Source organism: Desmodus rotundus, chromosome 1 (assembly GCF_022682495.2).
Source record: "Desmodus rotundus isolate HL8 chromosome 1, HLdesRot8A.1, whole genome shotgun sequence".
NCBI classification, from domain to species: domain Eukaryota; kingdom Metazoa; phylum Chordata; class Mammalia; order Chiroptera; family Phyllostomidae; genus Desmodus; species Desmodus rotundus.
Genome location: NC_071387.1, coordinates 16653092 through 16671730, shown reverse-complemented (window position 1 = coordinate 16671730; position 18639 = coordinate 16653092). Strand labels below are relative to the sequence as shown.

The window sequence follows — 18639 nt, the reverse complement described above, 5'->3', positions numbered from 1 at the left end:
CCTCCAGACAGGAGAGGAGAGTGGAGCCCAGTCAGATCTCCTGACCCCCCCAGCCATCCCTCCCCACCACTGACATGGAGGGTAATAACAGTTTTTTCCCCATCACCACCAGCAGGTCATTTCCTCTGCCCCTTCCTTGCAAGACTTCCTGGGATTAACTTGCCTCTGAGCATCCAGGGGGCAGAATCATGCGCTGAGACGGACCAGATACTTTTCGGGGGGTGTGGAGAGTGTAGGGCAAACTAGGCTAGGGGTGGGGCTCCAGGACAAGAGGGCATGTCTTGGGGAAGACCCAAATCGCCAGGACCTCCACCATGAACGCACTGCTCAGCTTCTCATGGCAGCCTCCCACGGGTTAACACTCTTGGTTCTATTTGTCTCACTGCCTGTGATTTTTGCCTTTCTCCCCCAACCAGAGCCCCCGGACCGTGAGCCCCATCAGCCAGGGCCACATCTGTTTTCTCCTAGTGCCCATGGTATGCAGCAGGCACTCAACTATTACAGGTAAAGAAACTGAGAGAGAGAAGAGGAAAAAAAAAATAAAGAACAGAAAAAGAGTACAAAGGAAAACCCATCAGCTTCCTAGAAATTAAACAGAACAATTACACAAAAAAAGAACAATTAAAAAAAAAAAAGAAACTGAGGCTCAGAAAAGCAGGCACACAGTTGGGAAGTGCTAGGATTTGGACCCGGATGGGTGTCACTCCAAAGCCGGTACAGTCACCCTTCGACATCCATGGGGGGCTGGTTTCAGCACCTCACATGTGTACCACAACCCTCGGGTGCTCAAGTCCCGTACATGAAAGGGACTAGTACTTGCATGTGACCTGTATTTGCGTTTGGCTACAGCAGAGTTCGCCAAGTGGCACTTCATTCACGTGAGTTCAGCGTAGTGCTCGACGCACGGCAGACTCAAGTTCTGCTTTTTGGAGCTTTCTAGGGTTTATGTTTCCGAATTATTTTCAGTCCATGGGTGGTTGAATCCGTGGATGTGAAACCCGTGGATATGAAGGGCCTACTGTATCTTTACTTCCCCGCCGGCCATGGTGCCAGGGATGGGGCAGGAACACTCACCCTGGCTGAGCTGACGGTGGTGGAGGTGCCATGGCTGCCTGTGGATGAGCCCGTGTCACTGTAGGAGACCATGGAGTGGGTGTCACCGGTCCCAGGGCCAGGGGGCTGCCGTGCCTTCATTGACTCAATCTCCCGCTTCAGCACCAGGTGATCGAAGCGGCCCAGGTCTTGGGGGGCAATGGTGCCTCTCACTTCAGAGAGCAGCGAGAACTGGAGGCAGGGACAAGTGGGGCACTCAGCAGGGAGCCCTACCAGCAGCTGGGACAGCCCTCTCCTACCCCAAATGACCTGCATGAAAACTCGACCACTGGCCTCCCCTTCTTAACCCTCAGGGGCTCCCCACTGCCCTCAGGAGAAAGTCCAAACACCCTGGCCTGGATGCTGGGTCAGCATCATCCACTCCACCTGCCTGGCATCTTAGCGTGAATGACTGCAACTGCCTGGAGACCCCAGGAGCCCCTTTCCCCCACTTCTTCCCACATTGCATTTCCTCTGTGAAGTCTTCCCAAATGTAACAGCTCCCACTAGATTCCATCACTTCTTCCTTTGTGTGGGGTAGCACGGCAGCCACCTGGCGGCTTGTAAAAACTGCCGGTGGCCTATGCCCACCCACAGACGTGCAGAGTGAACTGGGCCAGTGTGGGGCCCAGGCACTGCTTTTCAAGAGCAATCCCAAGGATTCTCAGTGTGCAGTCAGCATTAAAGCCACCGTGTTAGTTAGGGCCCTGATCACAGAAGACTTGAATTGACTGTCTCCCCAGGACTCTGTGGGCTCCCAGGGGCAGAGGGTTGTCTTGGTCACCAGTCTTTGCTCAGGGCTCAGTTTAGACCTGACTCCTTGTGGATTCCTGGTAAAGAAGTAGGGACAGAGGGGAGCAAGGAGGGATGCAGAGCCCTTGAGAGCTGCAGACAGGCCCTGCCAGCGCCCCGCCGGCCTGTCCCTTGCCCAGGGAGGGGTGCAGGTCACCTTGGCGTGAGTGTTGAGAAGTTCGAACAGGGCCATGACAAGGGCGTCCACGGAGACGCTGCCGCCGCGGTACTCCTCCAGGTAGTAGGCCATGGTGGCGCGCTCCTGCTCATTCAGCAGGTGCCGCGCCTGCTCCTCCAGCAGCACTCGAGTCTGGTTCCCCAGGCTGCTCAGAGTCACCTGGGAGCCGGCCGGCCCCTTGTAAAACCCCAGCTGAAAGACAGGAAGACAGAGCTGCTCTGCAGCCCAGAGGCCAGGCCACGCCAGTGCCCAGACGGCCGAGGGAGGAGACCCTGCTGTGGTCTCGGCCCTGCCGGCAACCCTGCGGGCCACATTCCCCATACGTTCTGAGCGAATGTGGCCTCGCGCAGTTGCGAGTGTTTAATGGCTTACATGGCACTTTTACTGTGTGTTATTTCCTCAGATCCTCGTGACCATTCAGAGAGGAGCCACGTTTATTAGGGTTCCCATTTTATTCTCTAGGTTTGAGTATCTCCCTTAGTAAGCTGGGGGTAACAGTAAGTTGATTTCCAAAATATAGCTGAGATGGGCACACACACACTGCACCCCCTCCCGCCCCTGCCTTTCCCAGAATTAGCTGTGTCTCAGACGCCATCGGTCTCCCCTCAGCCTCTCCCTGTGACCTACATGCAGTTGCTGAAATGATCCTGGAAAATCACAGATCTTCTCCTTTTGCTCCCTGCGTAAGCTCTTTGAGGGCATCCCATCATTTTAGGTGAGAAACCAAGCCTTTTACGTGGCCCACAAAACCCTGTGTGATCTGGCCATCCCACCTGCTGTCATCCTGGTCCCGAGTCCCCCTGGCTCACCGCACTCCCGCAGACTCTCCCTTCTTCCGACAAGCCCCACACTCGGCCTGCCCCCGGGCTCTGGCACAGCCCCCTCCGGCTCCAGTGCCAGACTTGGGTCTCGCTGACTTCTGTCTAACACTTGGTTCCCAGCCCAAACACCATGTCATGCTTCAGACAGCCTTCGCCCTGTTTTCTAAATTAGGCGCCTCATCTGTTATTCTCTCATGCCACTGAGCACCTTGTCTTCATGGCGGTGAACGACTTTGGTGATTGGATATGTGTTTAGTTTGTTTTGTTTTTATGTATGTCTCCTTCACTGGGGGTGGCCTCCGTGAGGGCAGGAACCCAATCTGTTCCGTTCACTGCAGTTAACCCCAGTGACCGGGATGGTGTTGGGTGGTGCCCACAACCTGGTGGCACTCATAGACATGTGTGGGATGGGAGATGGACAGACAGTCAGCAGTCAGCAGGCTGCCCAAATGAATGAGATCATTTATGTGGGTCATTCACACGCACACCAGGTCCAGAGCTCCCCCTATGGGGGCCAAGAAGCAGCCAAGGATGCCTGTGGACGGAGAGCACCCTACCTTGTCTGTCCCTTCTGTGGTGAGATCCCCAGGAAACCTATCAGGAAAGACAAGCATGTTCAGCTGCACGTCTGCGCAGTTCAGATGGGCATGGGCAGGGAAAGGGGACATACGCAGCAGGAGGGGCAAAGTTTTGAGAGAACTGTGGCCTCTACTCCACTGGGCTACTTAAGGGAATGTGAACCCCTGCACAGATGGGCGGCTCCCGGCCTCCCAGTCAACCCACGCGGACAGCAATTCTAAAACAGGGCACGGCAGATTCCTGAGTTGTTTCCCACCCTCCAGGGGTCGGCAGGTAACACAAGGACAGGAGAGAATAAGGGGTGACCCGCGGCCTCGAAGTCAGGACAGTCCTCGGGAGGAGAGCAGGGTGAACGGGAGCACTGGAGACACAGCTCTTGGGTGCAGCTTGGTGTTCGGCACATTTTCATGAAAAAAAAAAAAAAAAGGGCTCGAGGTGCCAGATTTCCTGATTTTTAAGAAGCAGCCAGAAATCCAGTTTAAAAAAAAAAAAAATGGGAAAGCTGGGATCTTTTAAAATGTTGGCAACTAATTTAAAACATTTATGACACTGTGCAGGTTAAAAAGGAGAGAAGGAAGAGAGAGATGCTCTGGGGTATACTTGGCCTGGGAGGGGCACCGCCCAGCATGAGGCTTCCGATAGAAACCCAAAGGTGAGCCCTGGCTGGGTGGCTCAGTTGTTTGAAGTGTTGCCCTGCACACCAAAAGGTTGCAGGTTCGATCCCTGGTCAGGACACATACCAAAGTTGCCAGGTCCATCCCTGGTCAGGGTGCATAAGGGAGGCAACCAATCGATGTTTCTCTCTCTCTCCCTGTGCCCCTTCCTCTTGCTCTAAAATCAGTAAGTGTATCCTTGGGTGAGAATTAAAAAAAAAAAAGGAATCCAAAGGTGACACATTATTAGCAACTATTCAGCCATCTAGCAACTAAGTCTCATTTTGAGACTTCCAAAACCCTTTCCTCTCGGTAACTTATGAGATTCCCATTCACAGATCAGGGAGAGGGGCAGGGTTTATGACTCACTTTTCAGACAAAGCAACTAAGGGCCCCAAAATAAATGACTTGCCAGAGGCAAATAAATAACAAGAGAGTTGGATCACACAGTTCAGCTTTCCATGGGAAACGGTGCCAGGAGAGAAGGGATAGGCCCAAGGTCATGCACAGAAATGAAAGGAACCCTGGTGCTGCGACCCCAGGCTCTGGGAACTGGTGCAATCTTGATAGGTCAGGAGGTGGCGAAGGGATGGGAGGGGGACACAGTGGCTTCCACAAACAGCCCTGGGGTCCTGAGACTCAGAGTAGGTAGTGTGACCTGACCCTGCTGTGTTCGTGGCGGTGTCCCCAATCCGGGAACTGGCAATCCACTTTGTCTCGTCCACGGTAGTGCAGGCGTGGGGCAGCCTCCCGACATCCTTCACGGTCAGGATGAGGTGCTGGGATGACTTGAGCAGCCTGACCGCCTCGTCGTGCAGGATGTTGAGAAAGCTCCGCCCGTTCACCTCCAGAATCTGGTCCCCAACCTGCCGAGACCACAACACGACAGCAGTCATCTGGGGTGTTTGCAGGACACCGATTCGTGCCGGGGGCTTCAGAGCCCTGATCCCAGTTCTCCTGGCCAGCCTGCTGCAGAGGTCACCGAGGCTCAGAGAGGTTACGCAGATGCCTGAGGGATGCTCAGCAAGTTGGTGGCAGAGACAACCTTCCAGTTCTGACCCTGAGCCCATGCTCCCATCACTGCAAAGGGCCACCTCCTCTTAACCCAGCAATGGTTTGAGGACTGAGTCTACAACCAAGACCCCAAGGGTCCCCTTTTCCAGAAAACAAGTCATCTCAGAGGCCAGAGGCCAGGGTAGGGGTGGAACTAGGGCAGAAGCAAAAGGCGTGAAGGCGTATTTCCATTATTTCCTTCTATGCTTCTCTATTGTTGAGATTTTTACCTCAAGCATGCATTCTTACATTACCAGTACCTTAAGATGTAAACACCATTTTAATTTACTCGAGGAAACAAGCAGTAAATGAGAAAACCAGCCTCCCGTTAAAGCAATAACATACTGCTTGAACACTTACAACAAGCAGGGAGTTTTATTTTGTAATGTAAAAACACATTTTTTAATGAAAGGATACAAAATGGAAAAAAAAAAAACCCTAGCCTTCCAATAAAAATAAACTTGCAACATAAAGAATAGAGGTTGCTGGGAAGAAACGAGTGGGAGATGGGCGCGTATGAAAGACCTACTGCTCGTTTAAACTCGGAGGGTCTGTCGTAGGTGGGGGTGCTGCGGTCCATGCCAGGCAGGGCTGCCCAGGGTCACCCCCACTGTGGTCCTGAAGGACAGCCTCAGCATTGGTTGTTCATGGGTGCTTCTCCTTCTCCCTAGCTTCCTAGCCTGCTGATGGCACATGATCAGCCCCAGGGGGATTTTCCAGCATTTTTCAAAGCCAGATTTAGAAAAGGTGAGCGAAATGGGGATTTGGAAGAAAGAGAAGAGAAAGGAAGATGTGATGACGAGGCTGAGAACTGAAACCCTGGGTTCCAGTTTCCTGTCTTTCTTTAACACCTCTGCTGCAGCTGAGGAGTTTCCAGGAGAGACTGGGTACAAATTCAGACTGCCCCATCCCCATCAGCCTCTCCACGCTGTACCCCCAGGGCCCATCTCGCAGGGGGAGTTCAATAAGAGACTCAACAAAAATCCATCAAATGAATAAGAAATCAGACACCCATTCCCCTCCATTCTTAGCTCTAGGACCACGTCTGCCACAGCCCAGGGGGGACCAGTCCAATACACCAGCCTGAAGCCCCAAATTTCAAACCGCTTTTTACCAGATGCTGTGCACTAGGCACCTGCTCTGTCCCTTTACATATTTTCTCTTATTTAACCTCCTCAACATCCTGAAGAGTAGGTCCCATTGCTCTGCATCTCCCTGGGGAAAAAACGGAGGCTCAGAGAGGTTAAGTAAACAGTGTGTGGTCCCAGAGCTAGTGGAGAGGACAGCGAGCATGCAGACCCAGGTCAGGCTGGCCCCAAGGCTTTCTCCTGCTGCACTGCCGTCAGGAGCTCTGCCTGGGGACACATGCATGCGTCCCTTCAAATCCAGCATGTCCAAAGCCCCCGACCTGCCAGCACTCCCCAGCCCTGCCCACTGAGCCCAGGTCTGAACACCCACCTCCATGACCAAGTCGCGCCCCCCCAGTAGATCCTTCAGGAAGTCTCACCCAATCTTCACCTCCCTCCACCCTTCTTCCCCCTAGCCTGGGTCCCCTGGGTCCCTGTGCCCTCACACCTGGGTCCCTGAGCCAGCGTCCCTCCTCCAGCCTTCGACATCCAAACTGGCCTCAGGCCTCACACCAGGTTCATTTTTCCTGGGCTTTTTACTCTCACGCCATCCCTCCTTGCTTAAAAACCTTCAACCTCCCGCCACATCCCAGGGGGCAGCAAAGCACTATGGTTAAGGGTTTCAAAGACCATCAGGCCAGGTTTCAAATCATGACGCCACTACTTCCATGCTGTGTGAACTCACGGGAACCCCCAGTAGCTTTTGTGCCTCAGATTCCTTGCGTGTAAAAAGGGGGTGTGGGCCCAGGATTGTCCTCCAATTCTCTACAGAAATCAGCTTCTGCTTCCCCTGCCACCAACAATATCACCATTCTCTCTCCTGCCTCACGGAGCTCCCTAGCTGAGAACTACTGGTCCCTGAGAACTAGGCAGCCCCAGCTGGACTCCTTGGAAAAGGCTTGGCACTCAGCAAGTGCTCAAGAAGTGCTCATGCACGGAGGCATGGATTTTGCCACTTCCCACAGCAACCCCCTCCCAGCTTCTCTCTCCACTGGCCACCAGCTGCGCCTTCCCTCCTTCCTGAGCAGCAGAGGCTCCACCTGTCCCCTCTGTCCAGCTGCTCCCCACAACCAGATCCCAGGCCACGCTCTTTGTAGGCAGAAGTGCTCTGTTTTCCTGAGTATCCCTCTCGACAGCTTTGGCTTTTGTGGAGCAAAGGGAATCCCCTATAATCTTCCCCCCACATGTGATTTAATCCCAGAGTTTAATGACAGGAAATAGCATCTGAGAGGCAGGGAAGCTTTTGGTGTGCAAGCCTCGCCCTGCAGGTCCAGGCCCGGGAAGGGATGGGTGGCAGTGGAATAAAGGAAAGGATGATTCAATTCCATAAGCATCTACCTGGCCCTCCACAGCGAGACTGGAAAAACGGTGGGGGTAGTGTCCCAAATAATTTATGGGACATATGTATGCTAAAAAAAAGTATTTGCTATTTATCTGGAACTCAAATTTAAATGGGTGTCCTGCATTTTTATTAGCTGAATCTGGCAACGCTGGGGTGGAGGTGTCAGTAACTGCTGTGCCAATGGTTCTTGGGGTAGGGGCTGATTTCATGCCATGGTTACTGAACTTCCATTATTGTCCCTCGCCCTGAGCCTGGCACCTGTCATGTAGGCAGTCCGTGAATACCCAGCACACTACTTACTTCTGCCTCCTCCTAAGCATTAGTATCTGTGATTAGTATGGAAATCACAGGCTTGCTGTGCTAGTCACATTTCTCCCTCGTGCCTATTAAATAAATACAGATTTGGGAGAGGCAGCATGGGAAGGGATCACGTGTGACCCCCCCCCCCCGGGGGGACAGGCACAAAATAGGAGTCACACTCGGGAAACCCCAACTGAATGGGGGTGCGAGAGCCCATCCTCTCCATCTCTTTCCAACCCTCTCCTGTCTTTCTTCTTCCTCCAGGGCCTGTTTTAGAAGTGCAGCTCTAGATGGGGCCGGCCTCAGGGGCCCCCAGCAGCCCTCTGCAGCCTCAGTGTTCCCATGTGTCAAGTGGGCGTGACGCCACCAGCAGTCCGGGGTGGCTGTGAGAATCAGATGGACTGCTCGGCGCAGAGCCTGACCCCATGGGAGAGGATCTTTCAATAACTTTTCAATAGCAATTCACTTCCCTTCCAAAAGGAGGGGACAGGTTGAGATGCCAACTGATTTGCTCAAGGTCACTGGTCACGCAGGAAGCGGGCAATGAGCCAGCGTCTGAGCCCAGCTTTCTGCATCCTTCCTACCGCTCTGTGCCACCCTTCTCCCAGCCCATGCCTGGCACGCAGGAGGCTTCAGAAACTGGTGAAGGGACAGGAGAAAGATCGTCCTTCCTCTCTCCAGTCTCACTTCCATCCGCTTCCCCTTTTCCTTTGGTTTGTGCGATGTGAACTGGGATGTGGTTTGTTTAACGATCTTAACCTGACCCCTGTCCCCCCGCCCCGAAAAATTAAGAGCTCTATGCATTGATTCACTGAAATGTTGTGCTTTCTTACCCACTGAAGCCAGCGTTGAGTCGGACAATGCGGGTCAATGAGGCAAAAAGTAAAGAGGCAAAGATGCTGCGACTGCCAGGCCTGCTAGTGGGGAGACCGAGGCCCAGGAAGCCCAGTCCCTCGGGCTAACTAGCCAAGAAAACACTCCCACCGCCCAGAACTCATCAGGACACGACCCCCTGGAGAAAGGAAAGACAGGTGCAAAGAGTGATCGAGTGTCCAATAACGCTCAGCCTGCCATCGGGGCACCGATGGGGAGGACACTGAAGGATAAACGAATAAAGGTGGCTTTATTTTATTTGTCGCCAGGCATCCTATTTATCACCAGTGATGGAGGGATGGAGGGTGGACCATGGGAATGCCCTTCATTCCAAGGCAGAGGAGAGACTCCTCCATCATCCACAGCCCATCGAGTGACAGGCTCAGATGCGGGACGCTCTGAGGAGAGTATGTTGGGACTTCAACAAGGACAGGACACCGATGTCCCCTGAAACTGGCTGAGCACAAGAAGCAGGCATCCACTTGCTCGGGGGCCACGGTAGAGTGGGAGCAGTGAGGAGGCCCGTGGAGCAGCGGAAAGTGCTGGGGAGGCTTGGAGTGAGCCCCCCACCCTGCACCTCCCCGAGACCCAGGGAAACTAATGTGACCGCTCTAAGCCTTCCTTCCCTCCAAACATGGGAATGAGACCACCAATCGTGACTCAGAGAAGTGAGAGGCCATCCGGTGTGTGGTTGTGAGCACAGACCCAGGAGTCTGTCCTCTGGGTCCAAACCCAGACTCTGCCACGTACTAGCTGTGTGGCCTTGGGTAATTTCCTTAACCTCTCTGTGCCTCATTTACCTTCTCTGGAAAATGGGGACCGCATCAGCGCCTACCTCATAGGTCTCACTCAGGATTAGAGGAGTTAGTTAACTCTCCACTGTATCCCCAGTACCTAAAACAGTACCTGGCACACAGTAAGGATTCAATATTTATTGAACGGGCCACCTATAAAGCAGATAAAACCATATCTAGAGTACCAAAAGCGTTCAATAAATATTAGCGCATTTTTGAAACACCACGTGTGTCCCTGAAGTGACCCCTCAGTCACTCACCAACCAAACCTTCTGCCTCCTGAGTCTCTCAAAGCCACCCTGCCCCACCTTTCCCGCCTTCTCCTGGGCCCTGCCTTCAGCATCAACAGATCCACACGTGTTGACCACGCCCAGGAGGCAGGTACAGTTACCCCACTTTACAGATGAGGACCCCAGGGCAGGAGGCAAAGTGATAAGCGCTGGGATTTGGCCTCCGGTCTGCCATCCCGCAAAGCTGCTGATCAGACCAGTATCAGCCCCCCCCCTTCAGAAAAACCAGCCTATCCTTCCTCCATCTCTTATGCAGCCTCTCAGCAACTCGGGGTTCCTGCCATGCATGCAGTAGGCGCTCTATTCATGTTTGGTGAAGAGAACTGGAAACAAATGAGCCGAAAGAACCTGCTGCAGGATGGCAGCAGCTTGAGCTCCCTCGCCAGAGGTCGGGGGCGGGGGAGGTGGGGGAGTGGGGAGGGGTTTGGAGAGGGTTGCGGGGGAGAAGTCTGTAGACCACGCCACCATGGGCTGAGTGGGTGACAGGAGCGGTCCTCTCAGGGCGCGCAGCTGGGCCTGTGGGGGGCAGGTTCAGGGCCACCTCCACCTCCTCCCCAGGGCTGATTGAAATGGACTTCATGGCTTCAAATCAGGACCCCGCTGATCGCAGCATTAACGCAATGGAAATTCAAATATTATTAAAGAGTTTTATTGCAATTATAAATCTTTAACAGTCGTGCACGTCAGGTAGGAAACTTCAATGGGCCTTTTTTGTTGGTGGGTGGTTGGGCGTACAAGGGAGCAATGCAGTTTTAATGAGACATTCGCTTTTCCCCACAGTTTAGAAGGTAGTAAATCTTGCCCTTATTTTTTTTTTTTTTTCAAGGATTAAGGTAAAAGCTAAGAAGGTTCCCTAAGCGAGGAAGGGGTAACAGCAGGGCCTGGGCGAGCCCTTCGCACAGCCCTCTGTGGTTTAGCGCCCTCACCTGGCAGAACCCAACCAGAAAGCCCTGGCGGAAATGGCAGCACCGATGCTCGCCAGCTCCCACAGTGACTCCCTGCTGCCTTTGGGTCCCTGCGGACACCAGCACACAGTGGGGGTCACTGGTACTTGCTTACTCTCTCTTCGGGACATGGGCAGCCCTCAATGAAGGCCTGCACCAACCCCACGTCATCAAAGGAAAGCTGAGGCCCAGAGAGGGAAATGACTTGCTCAAGGTCAAGTCAAGGTGAGAGCTAGGGCAGAGAAGCCAATCGTGAGTTCTTCACACCAGAGATTCCAGCTTCCAAGTAAACACGTCAGAGAAATTACAAAGGTCAAGCCCAGGAGGAATAACAGCTCCCCACTCCCCTGAGTGCCTCCCAAGGTCAGTGACCCTGTACAATTTCACTTTAAACTTAACAGGCACCACACAAGGCATGGAGTGGTGTCCTCTTTTCTAGGTGAGGGTAGAGAAGTTCAGAGAGGTGCAGTCATGTCCCCAAGGACACCTAGCAAGCAAGTAAGTAGCAAAGTAGGATTGGAATCTAGCCCAGCTGCCCTCCGGAGCCCCAGACTACAACTGCCCGAGCAGATGACTCAAAGTCACTCTAAACCAGCTCTGTCAAAAGAACATTCTGTATCTGTGCTGTCTGATACAGGACCCACTGCTATTTACATTTAATTTACATTAAATTAAATTAAAAATTCATTTCCGTGGTCACATTAGCTGCACTTCGATCGCCACATGAGGCTTGTTGCTGCCATACTGAGCGGGTGCCTCAGATCCAAGGCCTGGCCTCCTCCTGTCCCTCCTCCAAACTCTGCTCCTCCAGGGTCCCCGATCTCAGTGCTCAACACCCAAAGCCCCAAATCTACTGGGCCCACCATCAAGCCCACCGAATGCTACCTTCCCCTCCAAAGGATCTCTAATCTAGTCACTCCCCCCTGTCTCCACTAGTCCACTCTGACCCCAGCCACCATGGCCTCTCATCAGGACCACCATCATGGCCTCCTTGCTTCCACCCTCACCGCCCCTCCAATGGCCTCCTCTGATGGTTAATTTTATGTGTCTCTGAGGCTGGACTCAGGGATGCCCAGTACCTGTGAAATCATTAGTTCTGGATGTACCTCTGAGGGTGTCTCTGGAAGATATTAGCATTTAGATTGGTGGACTGAGTGAAGAAGGTCGCCCTCACCAATGTGGACAGGCATCATCCAGTCCCCTGGGGGCTGGAACTGAACAAAAGGCAGAGAGGAAAGGAGAGTCCACTCCGCTGGAGCTGAGACATCCTTCGTCATCTGCCTCTGGACGTCGGCACTCCTCGTTTTCGGGCCTCAGGACCCTAAGGTTCACACCACTGGCCCCTGATTATTGGGCCTTCGGACTTGAACTTTTATAATTGGCTCCCCTGGTTCTGAGGCTTTTGGATTTGGACTGAACTACACCATAGCTTTGCTGGTTCTCCAGCTTGCAGATGGCAGATAATATGATTTCTCAGTCTCTAGAATCACATGAATTAACTCCTACAATAAATTTCTTATATTTCTATCTATTCTGCTTCTCTGGAGAACCGTGACTAATTGCCCTCCCTGTATAGCAAAGGGATCCATTTGATTGATTTGACTACAAATCTGACATTGTCATACCTTCCTAAAACTCCCCACCAACGTCTAAGCTCTTCACCTAGCCTAGGAGGGGCTTAGCATGAGAATGCATCTCACACTTCCCTCCCACAGCTTTTTCCAATCTATCCACACTGGTCATCGCTCAGCTCTAGAACGGATGAAGCCCTTTCTAACCTCAAGGCCTGTGCATATGCTGTAGCTCTGCCCCAGAGATTTTTCCTTCCATTCCTTACCTGGATAACTCCTATTCGACCTTCAGATCTCAGCTCAAATGACGCCTCCTCCAAGAGGTCTTCTCTGACCACCCTTTCCGAGGTAGGTATTCCCAGGCCTCACCCCAGAGCACCCTGAAGCACACCCCACAGTCCTCATCATGGCGTAAGGTCATGCGGGGCTGTGAGCATTGAGCCCGGGGCCCATGTGCTGCATCCTCCTTGCACAGCACGTGGGAGGCACCCAAGAAACGCCTGACAGAATCAGTGAGCACGTGAAGAAATGGTTAAATGAACGGTTAAATGAAGCAAGCCAGTCCCCTTCCGGTTTCTGCAGACAGGCAGGAGACATTTCCACGCATGTGAGGGTTTAGTTTCCCACGGCCGGGGCATGCAGGGGGCTGGGCACGCGTAGCCCGGCTCTGTGCACACGTAGCCCGGCTCTGTGCAAGGCAGCAGGAAAAGGACACTCAACTTTTTCAATCAAATGGGGGGCAAAGAGGTGAAAACAAAAATCACAATTTTGTTTTGGCTAGAATAACACTCTGGAAAATGGTGCACATTTATCCAGCCTCTCATTTTGGAAGGAAAAAAAAAAGAGGGGTGAGGAGTCGAAGGGAGATATCATGGCCCAAGGCCTGTCAGTCCATTGGGGCAAAGCTGGCCTGGAACCCAACTCTCTCACCTGCTCCATATAACTGCAAGCACCAGCGTTCTCAAGTTCAAGTCTACAGCCGTCTTATACACAGTGATCAGTCAGAAGACACAATGGAAGGGGCAATAGAAGAGACAGTAATGAACTTCAATGTGCAGCACCGATGTGATACAAACTTTAAACACTCAAAATGGACTCGACGAGGAGAAAAAAATGAACAACAACAAAAAATCCTGTTCTTGAAAAGGATTCAGAGTTGTCTGTTAGTTGAAAATGTAATATTACCCCAATAAAAACACCAACAAGCTTTTGTTAAATAAGCTGATATAAAAGTTCACGTGAAAAAATAAAACTGTGCGTGGAGGAGCCTTAAGCGCCTGTTATTAGGTGAAAGGGGCCAGTGTGCAAGGCTACACAGTCATGATTCCAGTTACACGACATTCGGGAGAAGGCACAGCTATGGAGACAGTAAAACGACCTCTGGTTGCCAGGGTTCTGGGAGGAGGGAGGTAGGAACAGGTGGAGCACAGGGGACGTTTAGGGCAGTGAAACTATTCTGTATGAAACTGTAATGGTGGACACATGACATTATGCACTTGTCAAAACCCATAGAGTGCACTCCACCAAGAGAGAACCTAATGTAGACTATGGACTTCGTTAATAATCATGTATCAATATTGGCTTGTCATTGTACCAGATATACCACATTAATGCAAAATGTTCATATAGGGGACCCTGAAAGTGGGAAGGGTGGGAGTAGAGGAGGTACATGGGAACTCTGTACTCTCTGCTCAATCTTTCTGTTAGCCTAAAACTGCTCTCAAAATGAATCTATTCATTTTTTAAATGATAGTTTTTTAATTAAAAAATCAGAATGTCAGACTGGCTATGAAAACCCAGATCGAGAAGAGCTGTGAGACGAGCTACCAGATGCTAAAATCTACTGTAAAATTTCTGTGATTCCACGGTGTGGCACGGACTCCTGAGCAGACAGACAGACAGACAGAGGAACAGACTAGAAATAGACCCCAGGACAGATACACAGAAATGGAGCGCCTGAGGAAGGTGGCATCACAAGCCACTGTGGCAAAGATGGCCTTTTTAATATGCTGCACTGGGGTAACTATGTAGCCATTTGGAAAGAGACAAAATTGGATCTGCATCTCATATTCTACACAAGAATAAGTGCTAAACAAATCAGAGATCTAAAAGGGGGAAAATGTATTTACAAGAATTAAAAGGAAAAAATTCTCTGTATCCTGGGCATAGGGAAAGGTTTTCCAAGGAGAATCCAGATTCACCAAAAGAAAGAATTGATAATTAAACTAGATAACAATAAAAAAAATTTGCACTAAAAAGAAAAAAAACCTCTATAAGCAAAAGGGAATGATAATGGAAGAGAAAACATTTGTAATTTATAATCACAGATAAGAAGCTGAGGAGCCCTAACAGATAAAGAATTCTTAAATTTTAGGGGAAAAATCCCAAATTCTAATAGCAAAAGGCTAATGAACAAGACATGAACAAGTTACCAAAAAAGACACAAAGAACAGTCCTTAAACGTTAAGAAAAGATGTTCAACTTCATTCCTATTAAGAAAATTGCAGAATAAAGATACTTCGAGACACTATTTCCCACCTGTCAGACTGGAACCTTGGCAGTGGCCGTCAGCAGGCCGTGGGCACGGCTGGTGGGAGATCAGGACGGAACAGCACTCATGGAGCGGAGCTGGGAGCCAACTGGGTGTATTACCCTCTGACCCAGAAACCACACTTCTAGAAAGTGCCCTGAAGATACACATCCACAAGTAAGACAACACATCTGCATCAGTTACTCAGGCAGTCTGGTGAGTTAATTGGAAAACGAGGAAAACAACCTAAATGCCCACAGGGGAGAGCGGCTGAATGAGGGGAGGTCGAGCCACACGGGGAGTGCCACGTAGCGGGAAAGAAGGACGAAGATTTCTGCGCACTGACGTGAAGTGACTGCCAGGATATTCAATTGTAAAAATTAAAGTGCAGAATAGAATCTATGGCATACTTCCTGCCTTTTGTATAAGAAAGGAGGAAGTATACTTGTACCTGCTTGTTTTTGCAAAAAGAACAGGAATAAACAAACAAACAAAAGAACTAGTTTGCTTAGTTACCTGCAAGGAGTGGGTAGGACTGACGAGAAGGGGTGTGGGGGAGAAGTGATACTCTGACTATACCTTTTCTGTATAATTGTGATGTTTTAGTTACTCAAAAAGTAAAATTAAATCAATAAAGATAAGGGAAGCCCTACTGAATGCCGGCAGAAACAAATGGACTTCTTCAAATGAATAACAGAACCAAACTGAAGAGGAAAAAGAAATAACCAAAGTAACACAATATTTTGACCCTAAACTCTCAGTTTAAAAACAAAACGAACTACAAACAAATCAGAAACTCAGCTTAGCAGGTTTGTTGTTCACAGTGGTACGCGGGAGGCAATTCTGAATCTGCTTTTGTCTTGTGAGACCGGGCGAGTCAGTAAATACACTGGACTATCCAGGTGGGAGCCAACTACCTCCAAGGGGCCAGCACTTTGCTTGGTGATGGGGATACAGCGGGTTCTGCATTAGTTTCCTAAAGCCACTGTGACAAACTACCACCAACTTACTATCCTACAGTTCCGGAGGTCAGATGTCCAACACATGTCTCTCTGGGCTGAGGTCAAGACGTCCCCATCAGCAGCGGAGCTCCTTTCAGGTAGCTCTGGGGCACAGTGCATTCCTTGCCTCTTCTGCATTTCTAGAGGCCACACACCTTCCTTAGCTGGTGGCCACGCTCCTCTACCGTCAAAGCCAGCATCTTCAGGCCAAGTCCTTTTCATAGGGCCCCCTCTCTGGCTCTCTCTTCTGATTCCCTGCCCCCACTTTCAAGAACCCTGTGATCACACTGGACCTACTTGGGTGATCCAGGATCATCCCCCTCTGAAGGTCGGGTGATTTGCAAGCTTAATTCCGTCTGTAATCTTAGTTCTCCTTTGTCACATAACCTAACTTGTTCACAGGTTCTGGGGATTAGGGTGTAGACATCTTTGAGGCTCATTATTCTGCCCACCACATGGCTGGTGCTCAGACATGATGGACATTTGTGGACAGCCAAACAGAAACGGACACCCAAAGGCCTCCTCCCTCCTCCAGTCTGGGAGAAAAAGGGTTAACAGGGCGTCTGGAACTTTTGCGGACTGCAGAGCAACTTGGCTACAACTCGCTAAGAAACATTTGACAAAATGGTGCAAACACCTTTGCAACTTGTAGGAATTAACCCTGAGAAGATCGCCATGGGTGTGCAACACAAGAAGTTACAAAAATAACTGGGACCTCCTCCTAAGTGTCTAGGAATTGATCGGCCAAATATTGTATGGTATATCCATACAGTGATACTGTGAAACCACAAAAAATAATGTTGCAGAATATTTCATGATATACAATGATGTTTTCTAATTAAACCTTTTTAAAATTACAAAACCAGTATGAGCACATAGTAGAAACAGTCAAACAATAAAAACGGTATATATAACTGCAAAAATCTTGCCTCCATAAAGCCCCCTACCCTTGAAAACACATCTCCAGACCACCTGAGGTCTCTGGCGCCCACTGAGACTCAGAAGTAACCACCAACAGTTCGCGGGCATTCTCCCAGGAACTCTCTTCACATATAATAAGTGCGTATACATGAAAGTATTTCCTGTCTCAAAAGAAAAATGAGCTATAAACACCACTCTGCACCTTCAACTTTTGCAAAGGTCTTTCTGACATGGAAGGACCTTAAAGCAGCCCTGTCAATGGAGGGCGGAGGAGAGCAAACAGTCGGGTCCCAGCTTTGCTGGACTGGCCTTATCCATGTCACGTTCCACGGAAGCGTACCGCTCCAGAAGGACACCGGCCCAAACCGCCACACCACGTTTTCTTTCAGTGTGCGACTTGCTACGTCCTCTACAATCTACAGGCGCTTTCCTTTTGAATTCAGGCTTTTAAAGAGGCTCTTAAAATTGCCCATCTTATGTGGTTTTCAATTCCATTAAAGGGACCGGGAAGGAACATGCCAAAATGTTCACAGGAGTTGGCACAGAGTGGTGAATTCCAGGTGATTTTGATTTCAAGCGTTTTATTCATTTTCGGTGCTCTCCAGATTGTATATGACGCCCATATTGTGGAGAGCAAAAAGAAAAACAAAGGTTAAATACCAAAGGCAAACATGTGGGGGCGGGGGAGCAGGGAACATGAAACATGCCCCTCAGTGTTGGGGTTGGAGAAGGGGGGGCCTGGGCCCTCAGCTGCTCTGCTGTGCCACCCGGAAAAAGCACCTTCTGCACGCCACCCAGCCCAGTCCATGTCTCTTAGCAATTCGGGATGCCACTCCTGTCCCCCACTGGGCTCAGCCACCTGCCGCCGCAGATTGGCTTGGAGGCGGTTTAACCTCTACTGGAAAGATCCTCTGAGGTTTCTCTCATTTGTTGCTCCTTTTAAAACCTTATTTCAATTGAAATTGAACTAAACACCTGATTGCAAGGGAAAGGTTAGGTAAATTATAACTCAGCCACACGATGAAATGATAGCATGCAGTTACCACAAATGGCACTTATGAGAAGTTTTTAATTACCTGGGAAAAATGCAAGTGAAAAAGGAGGGATACAAAATAGTATACAGCATGTAACGCCAATCACGTAAAAATGTACGAAGAAAGGACTGAAGGAGCTACTTCCGGATGCTAACGCCCAAGCAACCCAAAAGGCCGTCTGCTCAGGAGCGGATAAACAACGAGTGGAAGAGCCATACAACAGAGTGTCATTCAGCGACAACAGGGAGTTGCCTGAACACTGTGCGGAGTGAAAGGGGCCCGACACAGAGGCCGCATATACTGTGGTCCGTCTATGTGAAATGCCCCAAGTGCCCAAAATCTGTAGAGACAGAAGTGGAAAATGACTTCTTACTGGGCACAGGAACCTTTTCGGTGGGGGTGATGAACTATCCTGAAAGGAGATAGTGCTGATGGTTGTACAACCTTGGGAATATATACGAAAAACCACTGCTTTGTATACTTGAGAAGGGTGAAGTTTATGACGTGAATTATGTATAAAAAACGGTGCTAATAAAGTTTGAGTTCAGGAGGTGGGATGGTCTGGGTCCTTTTACTTTCTGTATGTGTGTGTGTGTCTTATGTATTGAACCTATTACTTTAGGAGGTGGGAGAAAATTAAAGCTAAAAAGAAACAAAGTTTTCCAAAGGGCCTAGGTTAATACCTCTAGAGCAAAGCCCCTCCCAGGTCGCTGGACACCCCAAGCTCTGAAAGCTGCTGACCCT

At 50.4% G+C, this 18639-nt stretch overlaps 1 protein-coding gene across 5 annotated transcripts in view; it reads right to left on the bottom strand.

Annotated features, from left to right (window-relative positions):
- The window catches only part of WHRN (whirlin), a 76934-nt gene that overhangs the window by 17317 nt on the left and 40978 nt on the right, over nt 1–18639 (bottom strand). For 3 of the 5 annotated variants that reach the window (XM_053921355.1, XM_053921357.1, XM_053921367.1), the window contains 5 exons: nt 4779–4981; nt 4203–4313; nt 3441–3477; nt 2042–2254; nt 1075–1284 (listed from right to left, as the gene is read on the bottom strand). In XM_053921355.1, the coding sequence (XP_053777330.1) occupies nt 1075–1284; nt 2042–2254; nt 3441–3477; nt 4203–4313; nt 4779–4981 (774 nt within the window). The remainder of the gene's footprint in view (nt 1–1074; nt 1285–2041; nt 2255–3440; nt 3478–4202; nt 4314–4778; nt 4982–18639) is intronic. The other 2 variants (XM_024562463.3, XM_024562464.3) reach the window with 1 other exon arrangement.